Here is a 16,134-nt window from a genome sequence, read left to right as displayed (position 1 = left end):
GGAGAGAGAAGCACACGGTGGCGGGGGAGAGAGAAGCACACGGTGGCGGGGGAGAAGGGAAGAGAGAAGCACACTGCAGGGGAGAGACACGCACAAAGACAGGGAGAACGAGAGGTAACGGGCGTTGGGGGGGGGGTGGGGTGCACACAATGGGGAGCAACGCACACACACCCAGCGAGTGAGGCACACACAGGCAGACATAGTTATGTGCGTCTTTGTCGCACATTCTGGACTGACTTTAACACCCATGAGGTTTTATGGTTCCCCAACTTTGAATATCTTTGAATTTTACAGCCGCACCACGGGACTTAAAATTCCACCCTCTGTCTGTCTCAGTCTCTGTACAAGTCTCTCTCTTGCTTTCTCTGTCTTTTTGAGAGCAGGAACTAGTACCTGTGTGTTCTGAAGACTGAGTCCCATTGTAATATTATGGAGGATGCAACAAGTCTCTTCAAATTTGGAAGCTTTTGCCTGATTGTGCTGCAGGGCTCCCACTGACCTGTTCACACTGGAGAGAGCAAGGGAGAGAGCCAGGGCATGTCCTGGCGTACGATTGAGTGGGTGAGGGTGGGTCAGCAGGTATGGGTGCCCAGTGGGGAGGGGGGAGGTGAAGCGAGCAAAATTAAGATTAGAAATGTTACCTTTGCTTTTGTTGCACATTCTCTGCAGTCGCAAGTAAAGAAATAGGAATCCCTTAATCGATCTTGTCTGTCTTCAGTCGGATACAGCAGATCAATATAGCTGGTGAAAATCTGGAGTGAAGTGGACCAAAACATGCGCACAAGTGTGATTTTCATGTCAAAACTAGCATCAGGTCCAAAACAATATATAGATTCCATAAGCTTGCAGACAAGGCAAGAAATCTTTGCATTATAAAAATACCATTATTAAAATATTATTACTGGAGTACTTTGTAGCTCAATACTTTGAGGACATGCAGGTACACTCTTGCTGGTTGACTGGTAGGCTTCTCCTAGCTGTCATCATCCGTTTAAACACAGTACTATCAAACTCCACAAAGACATAAAGGACTGGCTACATATAGGGACATAAGCCTCAATCATATATTTCTTACAATTCATAGCATCAAAATTGTTGCTTAACAATGCATAAGGCCTACTATGTGAGGCGGTATCAGTCACTTTGTAATAGTGTATACATTTGCTTGTTATTTATTTCTAATTTCCAACAGTTACATTGATACCCCAGCAAGCTGGTCACTTCGAAGCAAATGAAATAAAATATGGCAATACCAAGCTGCACAAGTGCTTGACATGCTTATTTGCATATATTCATAACACTTTACTTCAGAATATTCACTATATTTACACAGAATTATTACAATTTTCATTTAAAAAAATAATCAAGCTCTATAATCCTTCTCGCTAACCTCTTCTCCAGGGCTTATCTCCTTAACAGCTCTGACCTCTGCAGTTGTCCCCTTGTAGGTCACAATCACATTCGGGCAACAGCTGTGATTCATCAGAGCAACACTGTGGATGAGAAATGATAAAAACACAGCAGATTAGGATTTTCAATCTTTTAAAGTTAGCAGTTCAGTTTTAAAAACCTGCACAACTCCATACACAAGCTAGATATATACAATATGTTGAATTCATATCCAATATCCAAAGACAGTAAGAAAAATTAATTTGCAAATATATGTTATGACAAAAGGCTGTAACTTGCTTATTTGCATAATCCCCTTTCTCATTTGGCAAAGGTTGAAAGCCACTGGCATTAAAAGTACAATGGCACTCCGTTGATTTGATGGTGACATAGTCAAGATGGGTGTCACTCGGTTGTTGAGTTAACAGGATGTGTGTGCCTGCTTTGAGGAACATCAAGGTCTCCCTCTCCCAAAGTGGGAAGTTGCAGAATGACAGATGGCCCATTGAAAGGTTGCGAAATGCACATTATTTAACACATTTTTGGGAATATGGTGGTATTCTGTAAAGACAAGCGAGAGAGAGAGAGAGAGAGAGTGTGAGAGAGAGAGAGAGTGTGAGAGAGAGAGAGAGTGTGAGAGAGAGAGTGTGAGAGAGAGAGAGTGTGAGAGAGAGAGAGTGTGAGAGAGAGAGAGTGCGAGAGAGAGAGAGTGCGAGAGAGTGCGAGAGAGTGCGAGAGAGTGCGAGAGAGTGCGAGAGAGTGCGAGAGAGTGCGAGAGAGTGCGAGAGAGTGCGAGAGAGTGCGAGAGAGAGAGTGAGAGAGAGTGAGAGAGAGTGAGAGAGAGTGAGAGAGAGTGAGAGAGAGTGAGAGAGAGTGAGAGAGAGTGAGAGAGCTAGATGCATGCATTTGTAATGAGAGGCTATGGTGAAGTTGAATGTAAGAGTAAATAGTTTGGGTTTTAAAATTTGCATTAGGTAATACCTGAAAAGTCAAGATGGGTGTGGGAGTCACTCGGTTGTTGAGTTAACAGGATATGTGTGCCTGCTTTGAGGGACATCAAGGTCTCCCTCTCCCAAAGTGGGAAGTTGCAGAATGACAGATGGCCCATTGAAAGGTTGCGAAATGGACATTATTTAACACATTTTTGGGAATATGGTGGTATTCTGTAAAGACAAGCGAGAGAGAGAGAGAGTGTGAGAGAGAGTGTGAGAGAGAGTGTGAGAGAGAGTGTGAGAGAGAGTGTGAGAGAGAGTGTGAGAGAGAGTGTGAGAGAGAGTGTGAGAGAGAGTGTGAGAGAGAGTGAGAGAGAGAGTGAGAGAGTGAGAGAGAGTGAGAGAGTGAGAGAGAGTGAGAGAGAGTGAGAGAGAGTGAGAGAGAGTGAGAGAGAGTGAGAGAGAGTGAGAGAGAGTGAGAGAGAGTGAGAGAGAGCTAGATGCATGCATTTGTAATGAGAGGCTATGGTGAAGTTGAATGTTAGAGTAAATAGTTTGGGTTTTAAAATTTGTATTCGGTAATACCTGAAAAGTCAAGTCCTTACCTGTTACATTCAAAAGGGGGTTTAAAAGTGACAAGGGGCTTTACAGCTTAAAGGTTCCATAAATAAAAAGGGAAGGTTATTAAATTTTATTTTACCCGAAAGTGGAGGCAATAGGAAAATATGAAAAACTTTTATATTTTGGGAATAGAAAGAGGTGCTTAGAACAATGGAATCTAAGACCAAAGGGGAAAGTGATATTTAAGGAAAGATGTTTAGTTGAGTTGTGTTGGCTGTGTGGCGGAGATGTCCCGAGACCAGCTCTGTGCTGTGAATTTGAAGCAGCCATCCAGTTTCAAGCCAGAGAAATCTTTGTTTTCAGAGAGCAGTCTGTTCCTGAACATCCTTCAGTTTTTTGAACAGCAGAGTGGAAGATAGTACTATACTTTATTAAAGTAGCCACAGTTTTTGCCTTGGGTAATATGATTGGATTTCTAGGGTTAAAAATCTGTAACGGACATGTTGCCAAGTAGCTTAATTGTGTAGGGTTTTTTGGGGGAACGTTGTGGAAGACTGTTTAACTGTGTAATTTTAATCTTGTGTGCTTAAGTTTTTTTGTTTTTCTTATTATTAAATCTTCTCATTTTAAATTCTATAAGTGTTACTAGGATTCTGTGCTTCTGGGGTTTCTAGTTTTGCCCTAGTTTTCAAAATACAAAAAAAATGTTATGATCAGGAAGACAAGTTTCCCTGTAGGATTTGGTTTGCTCAGCGAATAACATTAGTTGTGGCCGTAACAACATCCCAATTGATAAACAATGAAAATTAGAATCCAGAAAACAATGTCCTATGATTTATCAAGCAAGTCTCATAACTGCTACTGCAGTCTAATACTTCTTGGCAAGTGTTGACAAAACAAAAAGCTTGTCAATTGTTGAACAGCCTTGGCATTTGCTTGCGTGACAATATAATTAACCTGTGATATGGCATGGTATTTGAATTTTTCCCGTTACTGAGAGAGACTACCATCTTAAACTATCCTTGCAGCCCTAGCAGAACACCTCTTCAGGAGACTGCCTCACCATCAGCAACAAATGCAGAAAAAAAAGTTATAAATAGTTAAAATACAAAGAACAAAAGTATGTAAAGATGTTGATCAATTTGTAAACAGAGTGCAGCCTACATCACTGCACGATCAATCTTGAAGGAGTACTAAATCCAGCAGAATAATGGAACTAAATAAATACTCAGCAGGCGTTAATGCAGAGCACTTCAGCAATTAGGTCAATCCAACTGTGTGTGTAATTACAGCATTCTGACATTGTCAAGCTTGCTAACTCCTCCAAGGCAGGTACCCCGAGACACCATCAGCAACTTGCAGTTTAATTTAAAAATAAATAAACTCAAAAATAGCAATTGGGGGCATCAAGGTTGAATAAGCCTTTATCTTCTTTTCAAACTTTTCATTACCCGTTGGCTAGAGATGCCACCACCCTACATTCAACACAGATCAGAGCTGAATAGAGTGGGAGTTCAGCTCCCACCTGTGGCACAGAGTGAGAGCACTAATACCCTATCATGAATAGATTTAAACCTTTATACCATCAAAAACCATGTGCTAATCCATGATCATTTGAAATTCCAGTTTTTAATGCTGATGAAGGGACGTGCTGTCTGGACTCACTGAATCAATTGTGCATTGCTGAAAAAATACAGACATGCTGTCGAAGCTTTTCATCTGGCACTCAACAGGATAGATGCACAAGAATACCAATTGTAAAGGGAACAACAATTTATACTGCAAGAGAAGATGCTGATTGGTTGGCAAGTGGACTCTGATTGGTAGAGGCATTGACATGGAGAATGGACAAAGATATAGTTAACTGCCAAGCTTTTGTTTAACTTCAAACCAGGCAGGTTGACTGATTGATCAAAGCAATGCCATTGGGAATGAACAAGGAATGACTATCCCCCAAGCTTTTGTTCAGTTGAAAAAGTCACAATCCATGGATATGCTCCTTCTGTCTGCAAAGGGCAGGACTCTATGTGTGAATATATGTAGCTTCTAGCATGTGCAAGTGAGCCCGACTGATAACCTTAAATTGGTTGTCAGTGTATTTCTTAGCACAAGATGGGTGTTAGCAGGAAATGGTCCTTCAGGAATTCCTGGTAACTGTTTACAGCATATGTGACAAGTCCAGTTTACTTGTCAAGAATAAATGATTGCAATGAACTATTTTAAAATCAAAAACTCTTACTAAGTGACAATATAAACAGAGTGCTTTTCATTGCAGTACTAACCTTGGAAAGATAGCAGAACCCAAGTGAGACAGTTCTTCATCTTCAATTGTGAATCCATTACAGTTGACCTTAAAAAGGAAATAAAAACTAAACACTTCACAAAAACAAATCGGTCCCTCAGTTATTCCCTACAGAGCTTGATTATTGTTCTTCTCAGCTTTAGATAAGCGATGCTACAGGTTCAAGCTAAGATTGGTTTATTAAGGCTGGGAAGAGGAAAAAAGATCACAATCAGAACTGCAGATATACACAAACTTTCAAAAATGCAGGCGTCTGAGCTGATTTAGTAGATTTAAGCAAAGCTTATGGCCCTGTAATTCTGGGATCTCCAACAGGTCTCATAACACAATGATGAAACCACTAACATAACTGGCACTGTTGACAATTACTGTCTACATTGAATTGGAGCAAGTGTAAATTCAGTACCATTTAGAGCTACAAAAGCTATAACTTTCAATAGTCCTTACACTAGCTTATTGAAGAGATTATAGTGACTCTGATTTTAAATGACGTATCTCAAAACATCTCAAAATGTTTACAATTATCTGCCAGTTTCTCTGTTATTGGTTGCTGGCCTAAAAGATTTTGTATAAAGCAGCTAATCCACCTGGAAATGGCAGGACAGCATATATACAACTCCAGTCAATATATTTTTACGTTAAGAGGTCATTTTACACAGATTTTTGGTTATCGATTTTTTTTAAAAAAGCCTTCATTTTTCTTTTTACCCTTCCCCCATCCAAATGTGCATAGGGACACAGTTCCAGCACTGCCTTGTATTTTACTTAAGTGTCAATTCTTCACACCAGTCATTTAACAGACTATTCAATAGTTTAGTCATCAGTGCTAAACCCAATTTGATTCCCATATGACACACACTTCCTGTGAGAACCTGGGTATTGACTTAAAACTAGCCACACCTCTAGCCCAGCTGTTCCAGTACAGCTATAAGACTGGCATCTACACAACCAAGTTGAAAATTGCCCATAGAAAGAGAATTAATCCAATTCAGCAAGTTGCTGCTCTATCATCAGTCTATCCTCAATCACCAGAAAAGTAATGGAAGATATTGTCAACAGTGCTATCAAATGGCACTTACTCAATAATGTTCAGTTTGGGTTCCACCAGGACCACTCAGCTCCAGACCTCATTACAGTCATGGTCCAAACATGGATACAAGAGCCGAATTCTGGATGCTAGTGATATCCTTGACATCAAGGCAGCATTTGACCGTGTGGCATCAAGCAACCCAAGTCAAATCAAAGTCGATGGGAATCAGGGGGAAATCTCTCCACTGGTTGGAGTCATATCTAGCACAAAGGAAGATGGTTGTGATTGATGGAAACCAATCATCCCAGCCCTAGAACATCACGGCAGGTGTTCCCATAGCAGTGTCCTAGGCCAAACCATCTTCAGCTGCTTCACCAAAGACCTCCTTTCCATTGCAAGGTGAAAAGTGGGGATTTTTGCCAATGCAGAGTGTTAAGGTCCATTCGGAACCCTCAGATAATGAAGCAGCCCATGCCCACATGCAGCAAGACTAGAACTGTTAAGTGGCAAGTAACATTCGCATCACACAAGCACCAGGTGATGATGATCACCAATGAGAGGGTGTCTAACCACTTACCCTTGACATTCAACAGCATTACCATCGCTGAATCCGTTACTTGCAACATCCTAGAGGGTCACTTTTGACCAGAAACTCAACTGGACCAGCCACATGAATACTGTAAGTTACAAGAGCAGGACAGAGGCTGGGAAATCTGAGGTAAGTAGCTCACCTCCTGACACCCCAAAACTTCTTTACCAACTACAAGGCACAAGTCAGGAGTGTGAACAAAGACTTGAACTAGAACAAAAACAAAAACACCTGGAAAAACTCAGATCTGACAGTATCTGCAGAGAGGGATATAGTTGATGTTTCGAGTCCGTATGACCCTTCACCAGAACTAAGACATATAGAAATGAGATGAAATATAAGCTGGTAGAAGGGGGTGGGACAGGAGAGCTCGATAGGGGGCCAGTGATAGGTGGAGGCTAAAAGGAGACTTTGCCAAAGATGTCATAGACAAAAGGACAAAGGGGTGTTGATGGTGGTGATATTATCTAAAGGATGTGCTAAAGGGGACATTAAGGGAAGCAAGCAGGACAAGCTAGTGGCAGATGGCCCTAGTGGGGGTGGGGTGGGGGGAAGGGATCGATATGGGCTAAAAGGTGGAGATGAAACAATAGCTCAAAATAAATTTAAAAATAGGAGGGAAAAGAAAAAAATATAATTGTAAAAAAATGATAAATTATTGGAAAAAGAGGGATCGGAAAGGGGGTGGGGATGGAGGACAAAGTTCATGATCTGAAATTGTTGAACTCAATATTAAGTCTGGAAGACTGTAAAGTGACTAGTCGGAAGATGAGGTGCTGTTCCTCCAGTTTGCATTAAGCTTCACTGGAACATTGCAGCAGGCCAAGGACGGACATGTGGGCATAACAGCAGGGTGGTGTGTTGAAATGGCAAGCGACAGGGAGGTCTGGGTAATGCTTGCGGACAGACCGAAGGTGTTCCGCAAAGCGGACATCCAGTCTGCGTTTGGTCTTCACAATGTAGAGGAGACCGCATTGGGAGCAGCAAATGCAGTAGACTAAATTCAGGGTAGTGCAAGTGAAGTGCTGCTTCATTTGAAAGGAGTGCTTGAGCCCTTGGATAGTGAGGAGGAGGGAAGTAAAGGGGCAGGTGTTGCACCTTCTGCGATTGCATGGGAAGGTGCCGTGGGAGGGGGTTGAGGTGTAAGGGGTGATGGAGGAGTGGACCAGGGTGTCCCGGAGGGAGCTATCCCTGCAGAAAGCCTTTGGGGGGGTGAAGGGAAGATGTGTTTGGTGGTGACATCATGCTGGACTTGGCAGAAATGGCGGAGGATGATCCTTTGAACGTGGAGGCTGGTGGCGAGATAAGTGAGGACAAGGGGGACGTTTTATGGTTCTGGGAGGGAGAGGAAGGTGTGAGGGCAATATGCGGGAGATGGGCCGGACACGGTTGAGGGCCCTGTCAACCACCGTGGGTGGAAAACCTCGGTTAAGGAAGGAAGAAAGACATGTCAGAGCAACTGATTTGGAAAGTGGCATCATCAGAACAGATGAGATGGAGGCGAAGGAACTGAGAGAATGGGATGGAGTCCTCACAGGAAGTGGGGTGTGAGGAGCTGTAGTCGAGGTAGCTGTGGGAGTAGTTAGGCTTGTAATGAATATTGGTGGACAGTCTATCACCAAAAATTGAGACAGAGAGGTCAAGGAAGGGAAGTGTCAGTGACGGACCACATGAAAATGATGGAGGGGTGGAAATTGGAAGCAAAATTAATAAATTTTTCCAGATCCAGACAAGAGCATGAAGCGGCGTCGAAGCAATTATCGATGTACCGAAGAAAGAGTTGTGGGAGGGGGCCTGAGTAGGACTGGAACGAGGAATGTTCCACATACCCCATAAAGAGACAGGCATAACTGGGGCCCATGCGGGTACCCATAGCCACACCTTTTATTTGGAGGAAGTGAGACAAGTTTAAGGAGAAATTGTTCAGTGATAGAACAAGTTCAGCCAGACAGAGGAGAGTAGTGGTGGATGGGGATTGTTCGGGCCTCTGTTCGAGGAAGAAGCGGAGAGCCCTCAGACCATCCCAGTAGGGGATGGAGGTGTAGAGGGATTGGACGTCCATGGTGAAGAGGAGGCATTTGGGTTAGGGTTATTGTTGATATGATGCGTGAGAGGAATCGCGGATGTAGGTGGGAAGAGACTGGACAAGGGGAGAGAGAATGGAGTCAAAATAGCAAGAAATAAGTTCCATGGGGTAGGAACAGGCTGACACGATCGGTCTGCCGGGACAGTCCTGTTTGTGGATTTTGGGTAGGAGGTAGAAGCAGGCTGTCCGAGGTTGGGAGACTGAGGTTGGAAGCTGTGGAGGGAACATCTCCAGAGGAGATGAGGTCAGTGACAGTTCTGGAAACAATGGCTTGATAGTCATGGTCATGGTCCAGTAGGAGGAGGTAGGAGGAAGTGCGCCAGACAACAACAGCAACCCCCTTGTCAGCAGGTTTGATGGCAAAGTCAGAGTTGGACCTGAGAAAATGAAGTGCAGCAAGTTCAGAAAGAGACAGGTTAGGGTGCATGAGAGGAGCAGAGAAATTGAGATGGCTGATGTCACGCCGACAGTTCTCAATGAAAAGATCAAGAGCAGGTAAAAATCCAGAGGGAGGGGTCCAGGTAGAGGGTTAATATTGGAGGCAGGTAAAAGGATCCGTTGAACAGGGAGAGGACTCCTGCCCAAAGAAGTAAGCACGGAGACCAAGGTGGTGGAAGAAGAGTTCAGCATTGCGCCGAGCCCGAAATGTGATGGAATACTGTCCACTTGTCTGGATTGCTACAGCTCCAACAGCACTCAAGAAGCTCAACACCAGCCTGGACAAAGCAGTTGGTTAGATCAGTACCCTATCTGCCAGCTTAAATATTCACTCCCCCCACCACAATAACAAGGTGGCTGCAGTGTGTACTATCTACAAGATGCACTCTAGCAACCTGCCAAAGTTTTTTCGTTATCACCTTCCAAACTCGTGACTACTACTGCCTAGAAGAACAAAGGCAGCAGGCATATGGCGACAACACTACTTGCAAGTTCCCCTCCAAATGACACACCATCTTGACTTGGAATAATATTGCTGTTACTTCCATCATCACTGGGTCAAAATTCTGGAATTCCCTACTTAACAACACCCCAGATGTATGTACACTACATGGATTCCTAGTGGATCAAGAAGGCAGCTCACCACCATCTTCTCAAGAGCAATTAATGCTGGCCTTCACATCAGCCATGTAAAAACATCCCTAGAAGGAGGAAGGAAAAAAAAAGAGCCTTTGATACTGATGCTCTAATACTAACAAATTAACCTGCTATTGGGCAACCTAACATTTTTACCTGCAAGCAAGCAATGTGGTAAGTTGGCAATTTTGATGTACTCAAGATACTGTACAGTGTAAGTAATAGGTTTATCACTACTATCAATATAAGGTAGCTAAGCATTTCCAGCTCTCATTCAGCTTATTGTTTTCACATCCCAGTAATCTTAAGGACAATTTGCAATAGGATGTTGCACAATATGTCTTTCTCATTTTCTGTCATCTGAGCCTCGAATGGGAAACAGAATATAATCCAGAAAAGTAGCTCTTGTTTTGCAGTTCCCTTCCTGCTATACGAGCAGAGGCTAATGAAGGACATGGCAAGGTTCATTCCTCACATAAAAGCTACTCGCTAATGTTTGTGGAATTTTGTCTTGAAAATGTACACCCCATTGCATGATGTATTATAACCTGACTTAAAATTTTGCTGTTCATTTTAATATTGCTTTTGATTAAACTTGATCTGTACTTTTCAGCCCAAGTCTTTATAAGCCTGGTTACTTGCCAAAGAGACATCAGAATTGCATGGAATTATAGCATACTTATCCTGAAGCATACATTAGAGTAAACAGAGTTCACCGTAGACTTTGAAGCTTGTCACCCAGGAAAATTTAAGGTCGTGTTTCAATTCGCAAGAAGTGGGAGCTTGCCTATGGACACAAACTTCTGCAATGGGTGCAGTATCTTGGAGCAAGTCTGAATTTTATTTTGTGGTTTTAACAGAAGAAAAAAAGCGTGGGATCAGTTTTAAAGGAAAGAAGTCTGTATTTTTTCAATTCAAGCAGCAAAACAAATGGTTACATTTACATGGGCCAAAATTTTACATCCCGTGGGCTGGTGCACACCCGACTCAAGCGGGTGTGAAATCGTGCGAGATAATGTCAGGCGAGCATCTCGACATCATCTCTATTTTGCTCAGCGGATGCAAGAGTCGGAAGAGCGCCAGACGACAATTAGAAGGCAATTAAGCCTATTAGCAGCCCAATCGTCAGCGATTTTTTTGTGGCCAGTCCAACCTTACGTTTGGCAGACGGGCCAATTGGCCGGGCGGGCTTTACATTTTTGATGTAAGGGCAGGATGAAATCTCCGTTAGGATTTAAAATGAAAATAAATATCTGAGGGCTTGTTTTTTTAAAAAATAAAGTCTGCTTTCAGGTGCTTGATTGTGCTGCATGGACATTTTTTGCAGCATGTTTGGGTTTTCTTTTATTATTTGGAGGTCTGCAGCTCCCTGAGGCAATTGTCTGCCTTCAGGGAGCTCAGTGGAAGTCGGCATCTGCCCTCTTCCCGCTCTCAACGGTAGTGCTGAGCCTATCTCTGGGCGTGTTCAATGGCCAGCCAGCATAAGATCGTAGTCAGGGGCTGATCGCAGGTGGAAGTACATGTCATGTCCGCTTCCAGGCCTGCCAATCGCACGCGCCCAACAAAAGAAGAATTCAGGCCATGGTGTTTCTTGTAACATTCCAACAGCATTTCCAATTAAAGAAAGCAAAAGGATAGATTTTTTTTAGATTATGATTTGTTTTCTTGAAATTAATTACTGTTTTCATCAAGTATAACCATTTTCTGCTCAAGGATCTAGATCTCTCATTCTACATGGAAAAGTAACAGCTGGGTTAACATTCATTAAAGGATTCATTCTCCTTTCATAGCAAGCAAGATAGGACATGAAGCAGCTAGCATTCTCTATTCAGCACAAGCACATGTTCAGCTGTGCTCCGGCTTCCAACCATGGAGGAAACATGACCCTAGAACAGGTAGGAATGTAGCCACCCCACATTTGAGTGGCAGAAACAGTGGCTGTCAATTTAAGAATCTCAGGCTGGCATCTAGCAGACACTAGTCAGGCGCACAAGTCCCAATAATTGCTTTATTATAGCTTTTGGCTTACTCTCATTAATTTTACCTAATCCCTAGATCGATACAAAGGGGCAGTAAACTAATCATCTGGTTAGTTGAGGCCATGCAATTTAGGAATCACTTTATTTAAAGGACTGGAATATTAAGAGATAAAATGGTGCACATTATGTAGTATTTCCTAACTAAAATGTGGACTTTTAGCAGTCATATTGGTATTCCCCAAAAACAAATCAATTTGTTAAATGGATTGTCACTGTAAAGTTTATATAAACTCAGGCAGCTCTCAGTCCAGATTGATTCTTACTCGGCCTTTATTAGAGATTTTATAGCATTGCCAGGTTTCTGCGCTGAATATAGGCAAATGAAATAAAAGCAGATGAAGCCCATTCTTTCCAATGACCATGTTGCTATGAATGCGAGACATTATAACATGATTATGTATTAAAGTGTTTCCTTTAACTTAAGGTAAAACAGGGTGTCCTGAAGAGGGGGGTGGTAATCATGCCCTGAGACAGGTCCATGTGATTTGGTTGCTATGGGGGCCAAGGCCCAGATCAAAACCTATAGAAACTCAAGTGCCAGTTTTCACACCTCGACACAAAAGAGGGTCAAACTGGTCTTGCTGGACACACACTGACAGATACGGAGACCAGGAGAGGAAGTCTGAAAACAGCAGCTGCTGTGCCAAGCTGAGGGAAAGACTGTTTTTGTATTAACCGCCAAGCAGGCTGCTGGTGAGAATGGATTCCATTTGAAGAGATGGGACTTGTAGAGATTTAAAGAACAAGGGGAGGGTGCCCTGCTACTGGAGGTCAGTTCAATGATACTCAGGAGGCTTAGTGAGGGAACTTCCAAAGGGGACATTGGAAGACTTGCCATGGTCTAATAGGGTGAACACAGCCTGTTGTAGCCGAGACGAGTTTGGGACTTTATCCACAAGACTATGTATCTGCTGAAAGTGTGACATCACATATAAAATAAGGTACAGGGGTTTTCGGTTCTGTGAATGAATTAACGGAGAAAGAATCTTTTCTGTTGTTTAGTGTATTAGTTGCTTACTAAGTAACATTAATCGATGTTGAATTTAGTTTGTTTGTAACAGTAAAAGCCTTAAAATATGAAATTTTGTCATGCGATTCTTTCCATCGGCAGCTGGCAAATTCACATTAAGTTAATGGTCTCTCTGGGATTGGAACAATCTATAATCCGCTTCTGTTGCAACTCAAGCAACTAATATACTCCCTAAAAAAAGAGCTTATGCAAACTCTCACCTAGACTTTCCCAAAAGTATGTCAAATGATTATACATCCTTCACAGTTGCTTTTTTTTTGACAGATCATTTTATTGGAAGTTAAAGAGCCACTCCGGCTCTCAGCATGGTCACTACTGCCATTAGCTCTGCGCATCTACAGATTCACAGGCAGGGTGACTTGTGTGCACTGGATGTTCATTATGAAATATGTACAAAAGGATAATAATGGAGAAAATCTAAAAAGAACCCAGGGATAAAGTGTCTGCTGAATAGGCAGCTGCAAGAGCTGAAGGTGCCTGTGTTGATGCTTCGTCTGAGTTTTCCAGCACCACAGCAGTGTCCTCCTCTGTTCTTCAAAGGGCTCTTCATAAAAAAAATGTCCCATAAGTTGCAAAGTTACAGATAATGCTGCAAACGTCAGTGATCTTGGGAATTTTGGCTTGGTTACTCTGAAGGATGCTCGGAGAACTGTCAAGGCTTCAGAAATGCTGCTTCAGCAATCCAATGGTGTGCTCATTATTGATCTGGTGGAGGCATGCACCTCATTGTACCTGTGCCTTGTAGGTGTGTGGGGATGTAACAGCAGAGATTCTCGTGTTCCCAGGAGCCAACCGTTGACTAGCTGAGTCTCTGCAGAGAATGGCAGAGTGGACTGCTGTAAAATGAATGAATCATGATTGTTGCCAGGGAATCTGGTATTCACCAACAGCAACTGGTGTAGGTGGATACACAAGCTGATAAATTGTGAAACTAAAGTCGTTGCAACTCATTTAAAGGGCACTATCATTTGGAGCAGTTTAGAGAGTTGTGCACTTTTGGAGGATCTTGCCGTTCAGAAAACAAAACTGAGGTTTTCTTCCCTTATCATTGGGCAAGGGGATATACTTGCTTGCTTCGCCAAATAAGGAAACAGTCAACTGCTTTTTGTAGTGATGCACTACAACCTGATGTTGCTCATGTCCTCGCTCATTTCCTGGAAACAGCCAGAGACAAGAAATTTAAGCCACCTCACTTTTGGTGCAAGATCCACTGGCAGCACCATGCTTGTCCTGTAAGTCTGCCGGCAACAGCTTCTACAATTCTCTCATAACATCTTGATGAAATAGAGCCTCTAAGAGTCTGTCCCTCTGCAAGATTAGCAGGGTAATGGGGGTAGAAGCCTTCTCCATCCAATGATGTGGCACACTCTGTGGCAAATCAAAAGTTTTCCTGGCCCTCCTGTGAGGAGCACATGTGTAATGGAGTCTCAGTTTGAATCCCCATTGTGCCAAGGAGGATGGTGAGAGCAGAAGACTTTGCAACTCACCAGCTTTTCTTAACATCTTCTGGGCACCCTTCAGTTTTACTGCAACAACAGATCATGAAATGATAGTCTCCTTGCTCAAAGGTCAAGTTGCCAATCACATTCCAAGCTGGCGCCTGTCCCCAAGTATCAATGGGTTTTCAACAAAACCTTGAAGTTGAAAATGCTCAGGCTACATGGGTCAAAGAGTGTCAAAAGGCAGGATTTTCAGCTCGGCGTGTGAACGCGCACCTGACGTGCCCGAGCGTAAAATAGCGCGCAATGTTGTCGGGCGAACGTCCTGACGTTGCTGCGCACTCGCGTGATATTTCGATCGGCAGGCACGTGTGGGAGTCGGCAAAGTGCGCGCCGATAATTAAGCCAATTAATAAAAGTGAAATTTTCCCCGCCTATTCAACCTTATGGTTGGCGGGCAGGCGGGCAAATAGGCCAAGGGTTTTTTGTGAAACCTCATCCACGGGGCCGGATGAGATTTCAAAAAGTGATTTAAATAAGAAATCAATAAAAATTTTTAACATGTCCCTGATATTTTCCTTATTTTTGAAATCTTTATTTGTAATGTTAAAAATCTTCAGCTCCCTGAGGCAGCTCTGTGCCTTCAGGGAGCTTTTACCAAGTGCACTCGCCACACATGCGCACACTTCAGCGCTTGTGCTCTTCCCACCCCCCACCCCAGCAGCAGAGGTCATCAGCGCACATTTCATGCCGGTTGGCTGTTACTTGGCCAGCCAGCGTGAAATTGCGGTCGGGGCCCGGTTGCGGGCAATGGACCATTGCACGGCTCCTGGGCCTGCCTGACGAGGGGAAAATCCTCCCCATAATTTCCTGCACTTTTAAATTCAGCATCTTGCTCCAACCAGCCAGTGACTAGAAACGCAGATCAACTGGAAACAGAATGGAGAGTATTGCATTTCCCGCCTCCATGTGACACAACAAAAACAGGTCCACACTAGGAGTTATACAGAGAAAAGAAAAATAAAACATGTTCTGTGTCCATTGGAAGTTTTCAGTTTATTCTATAGGTGTGCATCACCATCCTGTTGGAACCTTCACAAGTCTAATAATACTTAACTATGTGACAAAGCACATATCTGTATGCATAAAATTCATTTGGGGGCTCTGAAGCCACCTTAATACATCCATAAATTTTAAAAAAAACATGTTTTAAATTTGGTACAAACCTTAGCAAATAGCTCAATCAAGGCAGCCCGGTCAGGAAAATCAAAGTGCTTAGAGTAGAAATGATGAAGGGCAGCAATGTCACTCTCAATCAACTCTCGTTTTTCATTATCCAATTTATCTAGGTCTGAATCAAACAAAAATAAAAAGTTAATCAAAAAGCCTGCAGTGAAACTATGACTGCTCAGAAATCTTTATATTGCTGTTAAATCTATTGAATTGGGAGATATGGGAGTCAATTCTGTAGTCCAATACGCTAGGGCCTGAATTTTACCCTTGGTGGGCACGCACGATCGGTAGGCCCGAGACCAGTCAGGAAACAGGCCCACAACTGTAATTGGCCCATGACTGCGTTTTCATGCTGGCGGGCCAATTAAGGCCTGCCCAGCGCGAAACACGTCTTCCCAATGGTCGGGAAGGGCCGGGTGGGTGTGGGGGC

At 43.1% G+C, this 16,134-nt stretch overlaps 1 protein-coding gene across 6 annotated transcripts in view; it reads right to left on the bottom strand.

Moving 5' to 3' along the window:
* The window catches only part of smyd2a (SET and MYND domain containing 2a), a 55,840-nt gene that overhangs the window by 20,328 nt on the left and 19,378 nt on the right, over positions 1 to 16,134 (bottom strand). For all 6 annotated transcript variants that reach the window (XM_041215666.1, XM_041215674.1, XM_041215652.1 and 3 more), the window contains exons 5-8: positions 15,698 to 15,822; positions 5,165 to 5,232; positions 1,391 to 1,493; positions 642 to 752 (exon numbers count right to left, since the gene is read on the bottom strand). In XM_041215666.1, coding sequence (XP_041071600.1) covers positions 642 to 752; positions 1,391 to 1,493; positions 5,165 to 5,232; positions 15,698 to 15,822 — 407 coding nt within the window. The remainder of the gene's footprint in view (positions 1 to 641; positions 753 to 1,390; positions 1,494 to 5,164; positions 5,233 to 15,697; positions 15,823 to 16,134) is intronic.

This window comes from Carcharodon carcharias, chromosome 2 (genome assembly GCF_017639515.1).
Source record: "Carcharodon carcharias isolate sCarCar2 chromosome 2, sCarCar2.pri, whole genome shotgun sequence".
NCBI classification, from domain to species: domain Eukaryota; kingdom Metazoa; phylum Chordata; class Chondrichthyes; order Lamniformes; family Lamnidae; genus Carcharodon; species Carcharodon carcharias.
The sequence above is the reverse complement of the archived record's forward strand: the minus strand, read 5'-3'. Positions and strand labels throughout refer to the sequence as shown.